General features: G+C 38.3%; 1 protein-coding gene across 1 annotated transcript; it reads right to left on the bottom strand.

Annotated features, from left to right (window-relative positions):
- Nucleotides 1-3,098: 3,098 nt before the first annotated feature.
- Nucleotides 3,099-4,043, bottom strand: LOC142861000 (olfactory receptor 52B4-like). Its single transcript, XM_076001398.1, has one exon. It carries the CDS (start codon nt 4,041-4,043, stop codon nt 3,099-3,101), a length of 945 nt encoding a protein of 314 aa, XP_075857513.1.
- Nucleotides 4,044-15,828: the final 11,785 nt, after the last annotated feature.

Raw genomic sequence — 15,828 nt, 5'->3', positions numbered from 1 at the left:
TTAATACCAGTTTGCTGGTGAGTATATGTGGTGCTTTTTTTTCCATTCTTGGGAAACTTCACTTAATAGTATGGGTTCCAGCTCTAACCAGGAAAATATAAGATGTGCTATATCACCGTTGTTTCTTAGAGCTGAATAGTACTCCATGGTATACATATACCACATTTTATTAATCCATTCTTGGATTGATGGGCACTTGGGCTGTTTCCACAGCCTTGCAATTATGAATTGTGCTGCTATAAACATTCGAGTGCAGGTGTCTTTTTTGTAGAGTGTCATTGGATCTTTTGGGTAGATGCCCAGCAATGGGATTGCTGGATCAAATGGTAGATTCACTTATATCTCTTTAAGGTATCTCCATATTGCTTTCCACAGAGGTTGAACTAGTTTGCAGTCCCACCAGCAGTGTAGGAGTGTTCCTCTCTCTCCGCATCCACACCAGCATTTATTGTTTGGAGACTTTTTGATAAAGGCCATTCTGACTGGGGTTAAGTGATATCTCATTGTGGTTTTGATTTGCATTTCCCTGATGATTAGAGATGTTGAGCATTTTTTCATATGTTTGTTGGCCATTCTTCTGTCTTCTTTAGAAAAGTTTCTGTTCAAGAGATCTATTGTACATCATGGTGACTATAGTTAAGAACAATGTATTGAACTCTTGTAAATTGTTTTCTCACCACAAATCATGTAAGGATATGAGGTAATGCAAATACTAATTAGCTTGATTTAGTCATTCCATAATGTATACATATTTTAAAACATCATGTTTTTCACAAATAATATATGAAATTATTTGTCATTTATATAAATAAATAAAAATTAAAGGAACAAAAACAACAAAAACCTTTCTGCTTATAAAAACATGTATTCAACTTGTCCAGGACTTATCACACATATACAGGGTACAATTGTTCATGAACCTTTCTTATGGTGTACCACAAGTACATAAAGTACAGCAAATGTTTATTAATGCTTATATTCATGGCAATTTTATTTATTCTATCAATTACTTGGCAGTAAATATTGAAGAAAAACCTACCAATTGACTGAAATACAACATACCCACATAATAGTATATTATGCACTCCTTAAACTTAATATTTATGAAGTATTTTTTAAGTGAAAGGAAAATACTTGTTCTATAACATTATGTTAAAAGGTAAAACATAAAATACTTGCACAGTCCATAATAAGTGAAAATATGCTGAAATACAAAATATTTTTGTATTTATGAACAATTTTATTTAGTGGTTGTCTTTATTAGCCATTAAGATGCTGATTTGTTATTTTGTATTTTATATCCATGGATATTTTTGAAATAATGACCATAAATATTCAAATGCTAAATTAATTAGAAACAAAAATTAAAATAATATAATCTTTATTGATTTTGACAAACTCCTGAGGAACACAAAGGAAACAATGGAAAAGACTGGTAATTTGGCTAAATAACATGGAAGGACTCACATACACCTAAAATAAATGGACAGACACAATGGGAAATGTTTTAACAAATACTACTTTCTTGGACAACCGGAAAGTTTGAAACAAACATGTTAATAATCATGAAGTGGACAGGTAAATGATGGTTCTTTCATAAATAGGCATAATTTACAGTCAGTAACATCTACCTTGAAGTATAATAAATACTTATAAATCTATGTGAAAATAATGGTTTTATATATGTAGAATATAAGAGAACAAAAAAGAAGGTAAATAATACTAATAAAATAATATCTGTATCTCCTTTACACATATTATTATCTCTAATTACTTTAATGTGATAATTTTGCAGTTTTACAGTTTACAAGGGAAAGCATTTTAAACATATTGATTTAATGCCTACTCTTTGAGACGATATAATAGACACCAGGGAAGCAATAGAATGCTAATCCTGATCTTGATTGGGAAATTAACGCTAAATACATAATTGCAATGACATGTAAGAGCTAGTTTTTAAAACGTCTACTGAATTATGTTAGCTGAATTATGTATGGCACAGTTTTTCACTGAGTATAATAGAGAGTCATAAAAAATGCCTGCAAAGGTCTAATTTTGGGCATGGGAATAAGTCCACATTACTTTGCTAAGTGAGAATTGTACATTCTGGAAGAGTGAGTGGAATATAATCCAGTTTACAAAAATATATTTACCTACACACATGTAAATAGTAAACAATATATAGCAATGTATGAAATGATATTAGTAATTATCTCTATATTTAAAAAGTGAGTGACTTTTGTACAGATTTTATTTCTACTATATTATCTAAGATGGGATGAGTGAGGGGTTTCAAGAATGAGAAAATGCTTGACTGTGTCCGATGCTGGTAATATGTCACATAGGATGTAAATTGAGTAGATCTCTGTGATGTGCAGTGTCAATGATGTAGGAATAAAGCCTCACTGGAGTGAGACCATGAAAAATAGAGAAAAAAAGAAGAAAAATATGGAGAAAGATATTCAATCTCGAATATATACACAACTCTTTCAACATGTTTCACAGTGAGAGAGAGAGAGATATGTGAGCGCCAGAGGCTTTCCCCCCCTTTCTCCTTCCCTCCCTTTATTCCTTTCTTTAATTATTCTGATAGGAGGAATACTAAAATGTACACAGATAGAAATGAGCCTGTGAAAAATAAATTTGTGATAGAGAAGTGAGAGGGAAGAATACACAGAACAATGCCTAAGGTAGGTAAGGAATGGAAACTAGTTCCCCACATCAAGGCATGAGACAAACCAGGAAAGAATATCCCAGAAATTATCCATAGTTTGCTCTTTCAAAATGCCTATCCACGGCTATAGACTAGTAATGACTTTAAAAGGTGAACTGGTTTGTTTCTAAGACTCTGAATAAGTAAACCCATTGAACCACAAAGAAATTGGTCTCTTGCTATTGATCAGAGACCTTGAAAAGCAGACACCAAAGCATCCCTAGTGGACTTACTTCACAAGCATAGACTCATTGAGCCATTTGTATAGTCTCAGCTGTCCCTCACATACTAGGACTGCTGAAGTTCATGTCATAGATGGCTAGAAATGTTGAGAAAACAGTAGATCGGTTTTCATTCCTAAGTGAAATGGTTTTCATTCCTAAAGTCATGTCACTTTTGGAAACAAGACATGAGTCACCTGGTCCCGGATCTGTTTGGTCTTGACCCCATAAATGATGGGATTCAGCATAGGAGGAGCCAGAAGGCAGACATTGGCCAGCAGGATGTGGATGTGGGGTGAGATGTGGCGTCCAAACCTCTCAGTGAGGACTGAGAAGATGCCAGGCCCATAAAAGAGGATGATGACACAGACATGGGAGCCACAAGTATTGAGAGCTTTGTGTCGAGCATCTTGGGATGGCATACGGAAAACAGCATGGAGAATAAGCATATAGGAAATAAAAACTAGCATGACATCTAAAGTTACTGTAGACATTATGATAAAAACACCATACCAGATGTTTACTCGTATGTCATTACAGGAATATTTGGCCAAACTAATGTGCTGACAACAAGTGTGTGGAATAATATTACTTCTGCAAAAAGTCAGTCTTTTCACAAGAAATATTATGGGAACTATTATACCATAACTTCTCAGAAAGATAGTCACTCCAATTTTCCCAATCAGGGAGTTTGTAAGAATAGTGGTGTACCTCAGAGGGTAGCAGATGGCAATGTAGCGGTCAAACGCCATCACCAACAAGATCCCTGACTCAAAGATGAAGGTGGAATGGATGAAGAAGAGCTGAGTGATGCAGCGATCCAGGGTGATCTCCCCAGCATGGAACCAGAAGATGGCCAAGGCCTGTGGGACTGTGCACGTGGAGAGGACAATGTCTGCTCCGGCCAGCATGCAGAGGAAGAGGTACTTGGGCTGGTGCAGGCTGCGCTTTGTGAGGATAATGCAGATGAGCAGGCCATTCCCAAGGAGGGCAGTGACATGGGAAATGAAGAAGGGGATGGAAATCCACATGTGCTGGTCCTCTAGGCCTGGGATGCCCAGCAAACGGAAGACTGTGTGGCTAAAACCAGTGTGGTTTAACGCAGTCATGGCAGTGAAAAACTTTCAGGACCTCACCGCCTATTCACAGTGATAGAGGAAAATTCAGATTATACTCAAATCTATCGTTTGATGTCACCTATTACTTTTGACCCCTGATGCATGTATAGACAAATCAGATATCCTTTGTTGTATGAATGAAGCCTTTATCTGATAAATAAGATAGACCTTTACGCAATTAAAGAACATTAGATGATTAATTTTCCATGTAAGTGGTGCTAAAGAAAACACAGAATCACAATGAAAGGAGTAATTCACTTTGTATTCATGTGGATTTTCGAATAAGTTGATTTTTGAACTTACTTTGAAATATAGATTATGCTGTCAATAATTGGAATGTATATGAACTAGAGGATGGAACAAAGTCATGTAGGACTTTAAGAAGAACTTTTTGATATGCAAATGCCAAGTGTGTTGGAACCTCTCAGTTCTGTGTGGTTGTGGGATTGTACATTTGGGCAATTGGAAAAAAAATGGCAGCCAAATATTTGGTCAGAATACAAATTAGGGATCCTGGACTTAAACTGTGCAGAAATGGTCAGCCAGTATGAATTAAGGCTATGTCCTATTTTTTTTACTACAGAATGGGGAGTAGGGGTAATATAATATGGGCTGTGAAATTATTTATGTTTGATAGCCCACCAATATTTGATGTGTTCCCTGTCAATATCTCTTTAGGCATCAGGGATACAATTCTAGTAAAGTCCTAACACACTGTGAGCCATACCCTCAGGCCAGCTGAAGGCTGGGAAGAACATAAGCAGTTCTGGTTTCCATCATGCCACAGAAGAGGGGCTGAGTGCGAACACAGAAAGAGGGCAAGTAGACGGAAATTCTCAGGGTTGGTGGAGAAGACAGAAAAAAAGTTAGACTTCTTTAGATTCTAGAAAGCACATAGGTGATTTAGTGGCCAGAGGGCTCCTTATTTCCCTGAAGCAGTCAGTACCATAATTTGTAAGAGATATAATCTCACACTTTCAAGGCCAAACTCCAGGGCTTACCCTATCCCATGGCTTCTGTGTGTGTTGAACTTGAGATCTATGTTTCCATTCTCAGAAGGTGAGAATGGTGCAGTTCAGGGATGCAGGAAATGAAGACGTATACACATAGACAACTTTCAGCATCTCTGTAGTTACTCGGTGCCTGACTGGGGAGCTGGCACCTAGTAAGGACACACAGCCATTTGTTCCCTGCCCTCTCAGGGCAAGTGTGTGCACCACTATGTCGACAATGTAATAGACAGAAAAAAGATCAAAATGAAGCAACATAAATCTTACATAACTGAAAAGTGGAGGCTGAAGAGGACCTGCTTACAAATAACAACAACCACTGTATGCCTTGGGAGTAAAGAAGATTTTTCTTCTGCGAGGCAGAGAAGAGACGTTAAGGAGCTCAGTGATTGCGGTCTGGTATATGAGGTACTTGAGTAGTTGGTTATCTACTCAATCTAATCTAAGACAACTTGTCAAAAGCCTCATGAATTCTTCCCCAGTCTTGATCCAGGTTGTCCTTCAGCATCCCAGAGAATTAACTTCCATCTCCCTGCTTTGTGTTCCTGAGACAGTTACACTTATTCAGAGAATTTCATTCAGGATGTCAGCAACATGCCTGTGAGAACCTTCTCCCCATAAGTCATTTCTTCCCTCTGATTGTAGAACAACTTCAATTATCAGAGTACCTAGCTCAGGAATCGGAGGCTATTCGTTACCTGGCAATGTTTCCCCAAGTGATTTTAAACTTTCTCAGGTCTGAGATTGTCTTTTTTCCTTGTATTTTTCCAGACCTCATCACACTAAGGTACAGTGTAATTCCTCAAAATGTTCGACAAAACAGCCCAATGTCAAATATTGGGTGGGTGTGAAGGATCAGGGTAGGTTAGCCATGAATAAGCTCTTTCAGGCCTTGGATATTTACAGTAATCAGGCTCTGGGGCCAGGTATAACTTTTTCTGGAGGGATTTAGGGCTCCTTGGAACACTGAGAGCTAAAAAGTGTCCTCATACCCAGCGTCTCCTCATTCTTCCTTTCCAAACAGCATTTTGCACTCTACTTGGCTGGCACATATTTGTGACTGTGGTTCAGTGTTGTGTTTGTAAACCAGCTCCAATGCACACACAAAAATCTGTCCAGCAATCAAAATCCTGATTTGTAATAATTGCTGATTTGGCAGTGTATATACTCCAATCATGATCTTTTTTAAGGTATCTACATGATATCACTGAACATGGAATTTGAAAGGAATGTGCACAAGTGAGCCAGTACAGGTGGCTCTACCTCAGAACTGCTGTAGATTCTCCAACTCTGTCTACTCGACTCCAGACACTAGCCCCAATATATTTGACCACCTAATTTAGTTCCCTGAAAATCTAATCCAGATAGAGCTCTCTGCCTGAAATTTCACTTGCAGCAATAAAAAAAATTACCCACCTGTTGTAAAGGGAGTTCTCATGGGCTAGAAGGGGATCAGTGATTTTAAGGCTGTCAGAGTGATGGGTGCCAGGGAACTGAGGTTTAAGTATGTGCCTGAAAGTCTCCAGGGCAGCTCTTGCCTCAGGGAGTCCAGATGTAGAGCTGTTTTTTCACAGACACCTCCACTGTTCCATACATGTTTGTCAAATATTATGGCTTTCAAAGTCTGCGTCATCCATTCTTTCCTCTGGACATCTTCTTCCCTTCATTAGGCATGTCCACGTACTTATTTCTAATAAATAAATTGTTAGCATTACTATACTAATTATTCCTGTTTTGGTTTTGTAGGATTTGGTAAATATTAATCTCATTTTCAACCAGCACAATTAGAAAATTATCAAAAACTTAGTAAAAGTATTCCTTTGTAATCTAGATAAACATGAATTAAATTTATAACATTTCATGAAGTCATTGAAATTTTGGAATTTTTTATAGTAATATTTTAAATATTTACATGAGAATACTTGAATTTATTCTTAAAAGTCTATTTGCCCTACTTGTGTGAGTCAAGACCAACTATGAGAAACATTTCACACCCTCTTTCTTTTGGCTACCAAACAATCTCCATTTGATTTTCATTTATCTTATTCAGTAAATAAAGTTATCTTGTTTATAAGTTATCTCTTTCTTTATATGTTATTTCATATTTTTATTTAATTAGTCCAAATAGGTACACATATATATATATATATATATATATATATATATATATATATATATGTAAAGGAGAATCAGTTTTATGTTTAAGAAATATCTTTGTGTATGTTTAAGAAATATCTTTGTGTATGTCACTATGTATTTAGCACTGCCAGGGACTGGTTTTGTGTTAATAGTAGTTATTGAGTATAATTTATCTAGTTGGGCTTCTGACCATCTCTGGTCATGTTGGAGCACTGTGAGCCATGGCTAGTGAACTGTCTTCTAGAGTCCTTCTGTAGGATTTTTAACTTGATCGGGCAAGTGATCTTATTTGAAGGCTAGAGAGAAGGATGGTCTCTCTTGGAGCTGAAAGAATTCTCATAAACATTTGCTAGCACTCCATGAGACTTAGAGTTATGTTGTGTTCAACTAACCACCCTATATGCTGGGCCATGTTTCTTTCACTGACCACACCCAGATATTAAGCTCTACTAAATTTTAGATATTTTATGTTTTGTTTTGGTGTTACATGAAATTGTTTATAATTTTATTTTAAATTATTTGCTGCTAGTATATAAAATGTAATTTATTTTTGTATTTTAAGCCTGTATCCTATGACCTAGCTAAATCCATTTATTAATAATCCTGTGTTGTGTTTAATTTTTTTTACATACATAATCATGTCATGTGTTTACATCATCCTTTCCAACCTGAATCTCATTTATTTGGGTGATTTGTTAAAAACAATTTACTTATGTATTCACCTACTGAAGGATATCCTGGTTGCTTCTAAGCTTTGGCAAAGTGGATCCCCACCTCACATTCTCACAAAATTCAACTCACAATGGAAAACAGATTCAAACCTAAGGCAGGAAACCTTAAGAATTCTGGAAGAAAATGTTGAAAAAACCCTGGTGGGTTTAAATGATGTTGGTAAAGATACAAAGTTGTATTTAGACAGGAGGAATAAGTTCAAGAAATCTATTATACAACATGGTGACTATATTTAATAACAAAGTATTGAACTCCTAAAAATTTTGTTCTTACCACAAATCATGTTAAGGATATGAGATAATGCAAATGCTAATTAGCTTGATTTAATCATTCCATAATGTATACATATTTTAAAACATCATGTTTTTCACAATTCATATATCCAATTATTTGTCAGTTATATAAATAAAGAAAAATTTAATGAACAAAAACAAAAACCTTTCTGCTTATGAAAATACATATTCAACTTGTCCAGGACTTAGTCGCACATATACAGGATACAATTTTTCATGAAACTTTCTTATAGTGTATCACAACTACATATAATACAGCATATGTTTATTAATGCTTATATTCATGGCAAGTTTATTTCTTCTACCAATTATTTGGCAGTAAATATTGAAGAAAAATTGACCAGTTGACTGAAATACACTATACCCACATAATAGCATATTATGCATTCCTTAAACTTAATAATTATGTAGTATTTTTTAAGTGAAAGGGATATAATTGTTCCATAACATTATATAAGATATAAAATAATTTTTTGTGGATCATGATAGCGGATGAGAAACACCGCCAGACAGAGTGTCTCTGAAGAAAAGACAGAAATTAGAAAAAAGAAGCAAGAAGACGAGCATACAGTGGACGAGAGCCGGAAGGAGGGGTACCTGAGACCCCGGGAGACTCCACGGGAGGAGGCTGCGGAGGATAACTGGAAGCTGAGACCACAGGGGCAGCCCGGAGACCAGCTGCAAGGGTAGGTGGATAAATCACCTTTCCCCTCCCCTGCATTTGGGACTGCTGGTGGTCTCCCCAGCGGGTGGAGAGACCTGCAGACACCAGCCCAGAGACGGCAGCCGCCAGCTAGCGGTGAGCCTATAGCGGCTGCTGCACCAGACTCCCAAATCCCTCTCGACACCTCCGTGTGCACAGACCCGAGCCACGCGGCAGGCGCCATATTACCTCCTCCTCCTCTCTGCCGACCCTACCTGCGGCTGCCCAGAGAGACAATACAGCCACCAGCCGGAGGCACCTCCAGGGAACGGGACCTTCCCTTTGGGGACCCTACAGCTGACTAAGGGGAACTCAGACTGTGAGCTCCCTACCCTCCAGCCCTCCCAGGTGCTGCTGGCATGGTGTTCCCAGGAGAACGGAACGGTGCAGACTCAGAGGCTGAGAGACATAGACCCACCTTGGGCTCCCTGTGGGTGAATTGGGACCAGAACTCCTCTCCCTGGTGGGGATACAGTTTGAACTCTGGGACCCAGAGGTTGGACCTGCAGACCAGATCCCTAGCACCGAGGTCTAGCATTGCCGGGCGCACAGAAGGGATATACCCGAAAGGCCTACTGAGGTGTGTGTGCCTTCAGGGGCAGATCAGCATCCCAGAGGGCAACCCTCCTCCCAAAAGGAGGCAGTAAGCCCAACCCAGGTGGCGTTCCTGCACAGGGAACCTCCCCACCAGCATGACAGTCTGGGGAGGCCTGGTGGTGTGTGGTCTGGCCTGCTGGCAGAGGCCCAGGAGTAGTTGCAGAGTTGGGGAGGGTGGAAAGAAGCAAGGCCCACTCCAGACTGCGGGTCTCTGACAGCCCCACCCCCACACGCAGACTTTCTGGCTGAGTGGGACCTTACCAGCCCCTTGCTGACAGCTTTTTCTAGAAGCAGAGAACAGAACTTTGACCCCTGCTAACGACATTGGTGGTGCCTGAGGGCAGGCTTTCCCAACCCAGGTCTGCCCAGAACAAGAGCTGATAACAGGACACAAAATCAACAGCATAGCCTGTACCTCCAAGGAAGCACCACCTACTGACAGGGACAGCATCCTGCACAGCCTTTTCACGCTACCCACTGACTCATTATACAGGGAGTGGTCGAATCTCACCCACAGACACCACCTAATGGCTCAGAAACTAAATAAGGCATGTGAATACCCAAGCAAAAACCTAAAGGAAAGAAATAACAACTGATTGACATGGGAAGAAATCAGTGAAGTAACTCAGGAATTATGAAGAACCAAATGGAAAACACACCCCCAAAGAGGAGCACCAGCCCCCTAGCAATGGACACCAACCAAAATCAGGCAACCAAAATGACAGAAGAGGAATTTCGTATGTGGATCATAAGAACACTCACCGACCTGCAAGAACAACTTAATAACCAACACAAAGAAACCACAGAAAGCCTCCAGAACCTAGAACAAAAGTTCACTAAAGAAATGGACACAATGAAGAAAAGTAGAACTCCTGGAAATGAAGAATCAATTCAGGGAACTACAAAATACAGTGGAGAGTCTCAGGAACAAGGTAGATCAAACAGAAGAAAGGATCTCAAACATTGAAGATAACATCCTCCTACTAAATAAAACCGTCACAGAGATAGAGCAGAGAAACAGGAGAAAAGAGCAAAGCCTACAAGAGATGTGGGATTATGTGAAGAAACCTAATGTGAGGGTCATAGAGTTACCAGAAGGGGAAGAAGACAACACTCAAGGGTTGGACAAGCTGTTTGAAGATATAATAGAGGAAAATTTCCCAGGCCTTGCTCAAAATCTCGATATACAAGTTCAAGAAGCTCAGAGGACCCCCGGGAGATTCAATGCAAACAGGAAGACGTCATAACATGCAGTCATCAGACTGACCAAAATATCAACTAAAGAGGCCCTTCTAAGAGCTGTAAGTGGAAAGAAGCAAGTGACATACAAGGGAAAGCCAATTTGAATAACACCAGACTTCTGTAATGAGACTTTAAGCAAGGAGAGACTGGGGCCCCATTCTCACTCTTCTGAAACAAAACAATGCCCAGCCTAGAATCTTATTCCCTGCAAAACTAAGCTTCATATATGAAGGAGAAATAAAGAGATTCTCAGACAAGTAAAGTCTCAGAGTATTCATCAAGACAAGACCAGCCCTCCAAGAAGTACTCAAAACAGTGTTCCACATGGAACACCATAATAAAAACTGACGAATATAAAAACAACCAAAACCCAAAGATTAAAGGCCGGATAATACAATGGTTCAAACAGAAATCAAAGCAACAACATCCAACATAGCAGAATGAACAGTAATCTGCCTTACCTATCAGTTCTCTCAATATATGTGAATGGCTTAAACTCTCCACTCAAGAGACATAGGCTGGCTGAATGGATAAGAAAATACAGGCCAAGTATATGCTGTCTTCAGGAAACACATCTAACCTGCAAGGATGCATATAGACTAAAAGTAAAAGGGTGGAGATCAGTATTCCAGGCAAGTGGAAGCCAAAAGATGGCAGGCATGGCAGTTCTAATTTCAGATGATTTAGTTTTTAAACCAAACAAAAGTAGTGAAAGACAAAGAGGGTCATTATATAATGGTGAAGGGCACACTTCAACAAGAAGAGATAACAATTTTAAATATATTTGCACCCAACTTTGGTGCACCCAGTTTCATAAAGCAAACCTTACTGGATCTAAGCAAATGGATTAATAGCAACTCCATAATCACCAGAGATTTGAACATCCCACTGACAGCACAAGACAGATCCTTCAAACAGAAAATTAATAAAGAAATAATGGACTTAAACCAAACCCTGGAACAATTGGGTCTGACTGACATCTACAGGACATTCTACCCAAAATCCGCTGAATATATGTTCTTCTCATCAGCTCACGGGACATTCTCTAAGATTGACCATATCCTAGGACACAAAGAAAATCTCAAGAAATTAAAAAAAATAGAAATCATACCATGTACCTTCTCAGATAACAGTGGAATAAAAGTAGTAACCGACCCTAACAGAAGCTCCCACTTCTACACAAAAACATGGAAACTAAACAGCCTCCTACTAAATGATTACTTCATAAATGAAGAAATCAAAATGGAAATAAAAAAATTCTATGAAGAAAACGACAATGGAGAGATAAGTTATCAAATCCTCTGGGACACAGCTAAAGAAGTTCTGAGAGGTAAGTTTATCTCCATAAATGCCTATATTCAAAAGACAAAAAGATCACAAATAGACAATCTAAGGAAACAACTCAAAGGGCTGGAAAAAGAAGAACAGAACAACCCCAAACCCAGAAGAAGAAGTGAAATCCACAAGATCAAATCAGAACTAAATGTAATTGAAAACAGTGAAGCTATTCAGGAGATTAATAAAACAAAAAGTTGGTTCTTTGAAATAATAAACAAAATTGACACACCATTGGCTAAGCTAACAAAATGCAGAAAAGAGAAATCTCTAATAAGCTCCATCAGGAACAAAAAAGGAGATATCACAACTGATCCCAAAGAGATACAAGGTACAATTTATGAATACTACAGAAATCTTTATGCACACAAACTGGAAAATGTGCAGGAAATGGATAAATTTCTAGAAACACACAGCCTCCCTAGGCTCAACCAGGAAGAAATAGATTCCCTGAACAGACCAATCTCAACAGCTGAAATAGAAACAGCAAATAAAAATCTCCCTAAAAAGAAAAGTCCCGGTCCAGATGGCTTCACACCCAAATTTTACCACACTTAAAAAGAAGAACTAGTACCTGTCTTGCAGAAATTATTCCACAACATCGAGAAGAATGAAAACCTCCCCGACACCTTTTATGAAGCGAATATTACTCTGATACCAAAACCAGGAAAGGATGCAACAAAAAAAGAAAACTACAGACCAATATCCCTAATGAATATAGATGCAAAAATTTTCAACAAAATCTTAGCTAAACGATTCCAGATGCTTATCAAAAAAATAATCCACCACGACCAAGTGGGCTTCATCCCAGGGATGCAGGGATGGTTCAACATACGTAAATCTATAAATGCAATTCACCACATAAACAGAAACAAAAACAAAGATCACATGATTCTTTCAATAGATGCAGAAAAGCTTTTGACAAAATTCAATCAACACCCTTTCATTATACGAACACTTAAGAAAATAGGCATAGAAGAGACATACCTAAAAATGATACAAGCCATATATCACAGACCCATACCCAACATCATACTGAATGGGGAAAAATTGAAGCCATTCCCACTTAGAACTGGAACCAGACAAGGCTGCCCACTTTCTCCACTTCTGTTCAACATAGTGCTGGAAGTCTTGGCTACAGTAATCAGACAGGAAAATGGAATTAATGGTAATCAAATAGGGGCAGAAGAGATCAAACTTTCACTGTTTACTGATGATATTATATCTAGAAAACCCCAAAGATTCAACCAAGAAACTCCTGGAACTGATCAATGAATTTAGTAAAGTCTCAGGATACAAAATCAATACACAGAAATCAGAGGCATTCATATACGCCAACAACAATCTAATTGAGAACCAAATCAAAGACTCAATTCCCTTCACAATAGCAACAAAGAAATTAAAGTACCTAGGAATTTACTTAACCAAGGACGTAAAAGACCTCTACAGGGAGAACTATGAAACACTGAGGAAGGAAATAGCAGAGGATGTAAACAGATGGAAATCCATACCATGCTCGTGGATCGGCAGACTCAACATCATCATAATATCTATACTGCCCAAACTGATCTACAGATTCAATGCAATACTTATTAAAATCCCATCAGCATTCTTCAAAGATATAGAAAAAATAATTTTATGCTTCGTATGGAACCAAAGAAGACCACGAATATCAAGAGCAATTTTACGCAACAAAAACAAAATGGGAGGCATTAATATGCCAGATATCAAACTATACTAGAAAGCTGTAGTAATTAAATCAATCTGGTATTGGCACAAAACTAGGAATATTGACCAGTGGAACAGATGTGAGAATCCTGATATAAAACCATCCTCATATAGCCATCTAATCTTTGACAAAGCAGACAAAAACATACACGCTGGGGAAAAGAATCCCTTTTCAATAAATAGTGCTGGGAAAACTGGATAGCCACCTGTAGAAGGCTAAAACAGGACCCACACCTTTCCCCTCTCACTAAAATCAACTCATGCTGGGTAACAGACTTAAACCTAAGGTATGAAACTATTAGAATTCTAGAGGAAAAAGTTGGAAACACGCTCCTAGACATCGCCCAGGCAAAGAGTTTATGAAGAAGTCCCCAAAGGCAATCACAGCAGCAACAAAAATAAATAAATGGGACATGATCAAACTACAAAGCTTCTGCACAGCCAAAGAAATAGTCATGAAAGTAAACAGACAACCTACAGAATGGGAGAAAATTTTTGCATCCTATGCACTGATAAGGGACTGATAACTAGAATATACTTAGAACTCATGAAAATTAGGAAGAAAAAATCAAATAACCCTATTAAGAAGTGGGCAAAGGACTTGAACAGAAACTTTTCTAAAGAAAACAGAAGAATGGCCTACAAACATATGAAAAAAATGCTCAACATCTCTAATCATCAGGGAAATGCAAATCAAAACCACAATGAGATATCACTTAACTCCAGTCAGAATGGCCTTTATCAAAAAGTCTCCAAACAATAAATGCTGATGTGGATGCAGAGAGAGAGGAACACTCCTACACTGCTGGTGGGACTGCAAACTAGTTCAACCTTTGTGGAAAGCAATATGGAGATACCTTAAAGCGATACAAGTGAATCTACCATTTGATCCAGCAATCCCATTGCTGGGCATCTACCCAAAAGATCCAATGACACTCTACAAAAAAGACACCTGCACTCGAATGTTTATAACAGCTCAATTCATAACTGCAAGGCTGTGGAAACAGCCCAAGTGCCCATCAATCCAAGAATGGATTAATAAAATGTGGTATATGTATACCAGGGAGTACTATTCAGCTCTAAGAAACAATGGTGACATAGCACATCTTATATTTTCCTGGTTAGAGCTGGAACCCATACTTCTAAGTGAAGTTTCCCAAGAATGGAAAAACAAGCACCACATATACTCACCAGCAAATTCGTATTAACTGAACAGCACCTAAGTGGTCACATAGGTACTACAGTAATAGGGTATTGGGCAGGTGGGAAGGGGGAGGGTGGCGGGTATATACATATATAATGAGTGAGATGTGCACCATCTGGGGGATGGTCATGCTGAAGACTCAGACTTGTGTGGGTAGGGGGAGAAATGGGCATTTATTGAAACCTTAAAATCTGTACCCCCATAATATGCCGAAATAAAAAAAAAAAGAAATAAAAAAATTCCACAGTCCATAATAAGTGAAAATATGCTTTAACAAAAAATATTTTGTATTTATGAACAATTTTATTTAGTGGTTGTCTTTATTAGCCATTAAAAGGCTAATTTATTATTATTATTATTTTTTTACTTTAGCGTATTATGGGGGTACAAGTGTTAAGGTTACATATATTTGCCCATGCCCCCTCTCCCTCCTTGAGTCAGAGCTTCAAGCGTGTCCTTCCCCCAAACGTTGCACATCTTATTCATTGTGTTTGTATATACCCATCCCCCTTCCCCCTCCCATCTGCCTGACACACGATAAATGTTATTCCTATATGTCCACTGATTTGATGATCAGTTAATACCAATTTGCTGGTGAGTACATATGGTGCATATTTTTCCATTCTTGAGATACTTCACTTAGTAGATGGGTTCCAGCTCTATCCAGGAAAATACAAGAGGTGCTATATCACCATTGTTTCTTAAAGTTGAATAGTACTCCATGGTATACATATAGCACATTTTATTAATCCACTCATGAATTGATGGGCACTTGGGTTGTTTCCACAGCTTT

This window comes from Microcebus murinus, chromosome 4 (assembly GCF_040939455.1).
Source record: "Microcebus murinus isolate Inina chromosome 4, M.murinus_Inina_mat1.0, whole genome shotgun sequence".
Lineage (NCBI taxonomy): Eukaryota > Metazoa > Chordata > Mammalia > Primates > Cheirogaleidae > Microcebus > Microcebus murinus.
The sequence above is the reverse complement of the archived record's forward strand: the minus strand, read 5'-3'. Positions and strand labels throughout refer to the sequence as shown.

Coding starts and splice junctions, on each gene's coding strand:
- LOC142861000 (XM_076001398.1), bottom strand. CDS start 4,043: ATGACTGCGTTAAACCACACTGGTTTTAGCCACACAGTCTTCCGTTTG.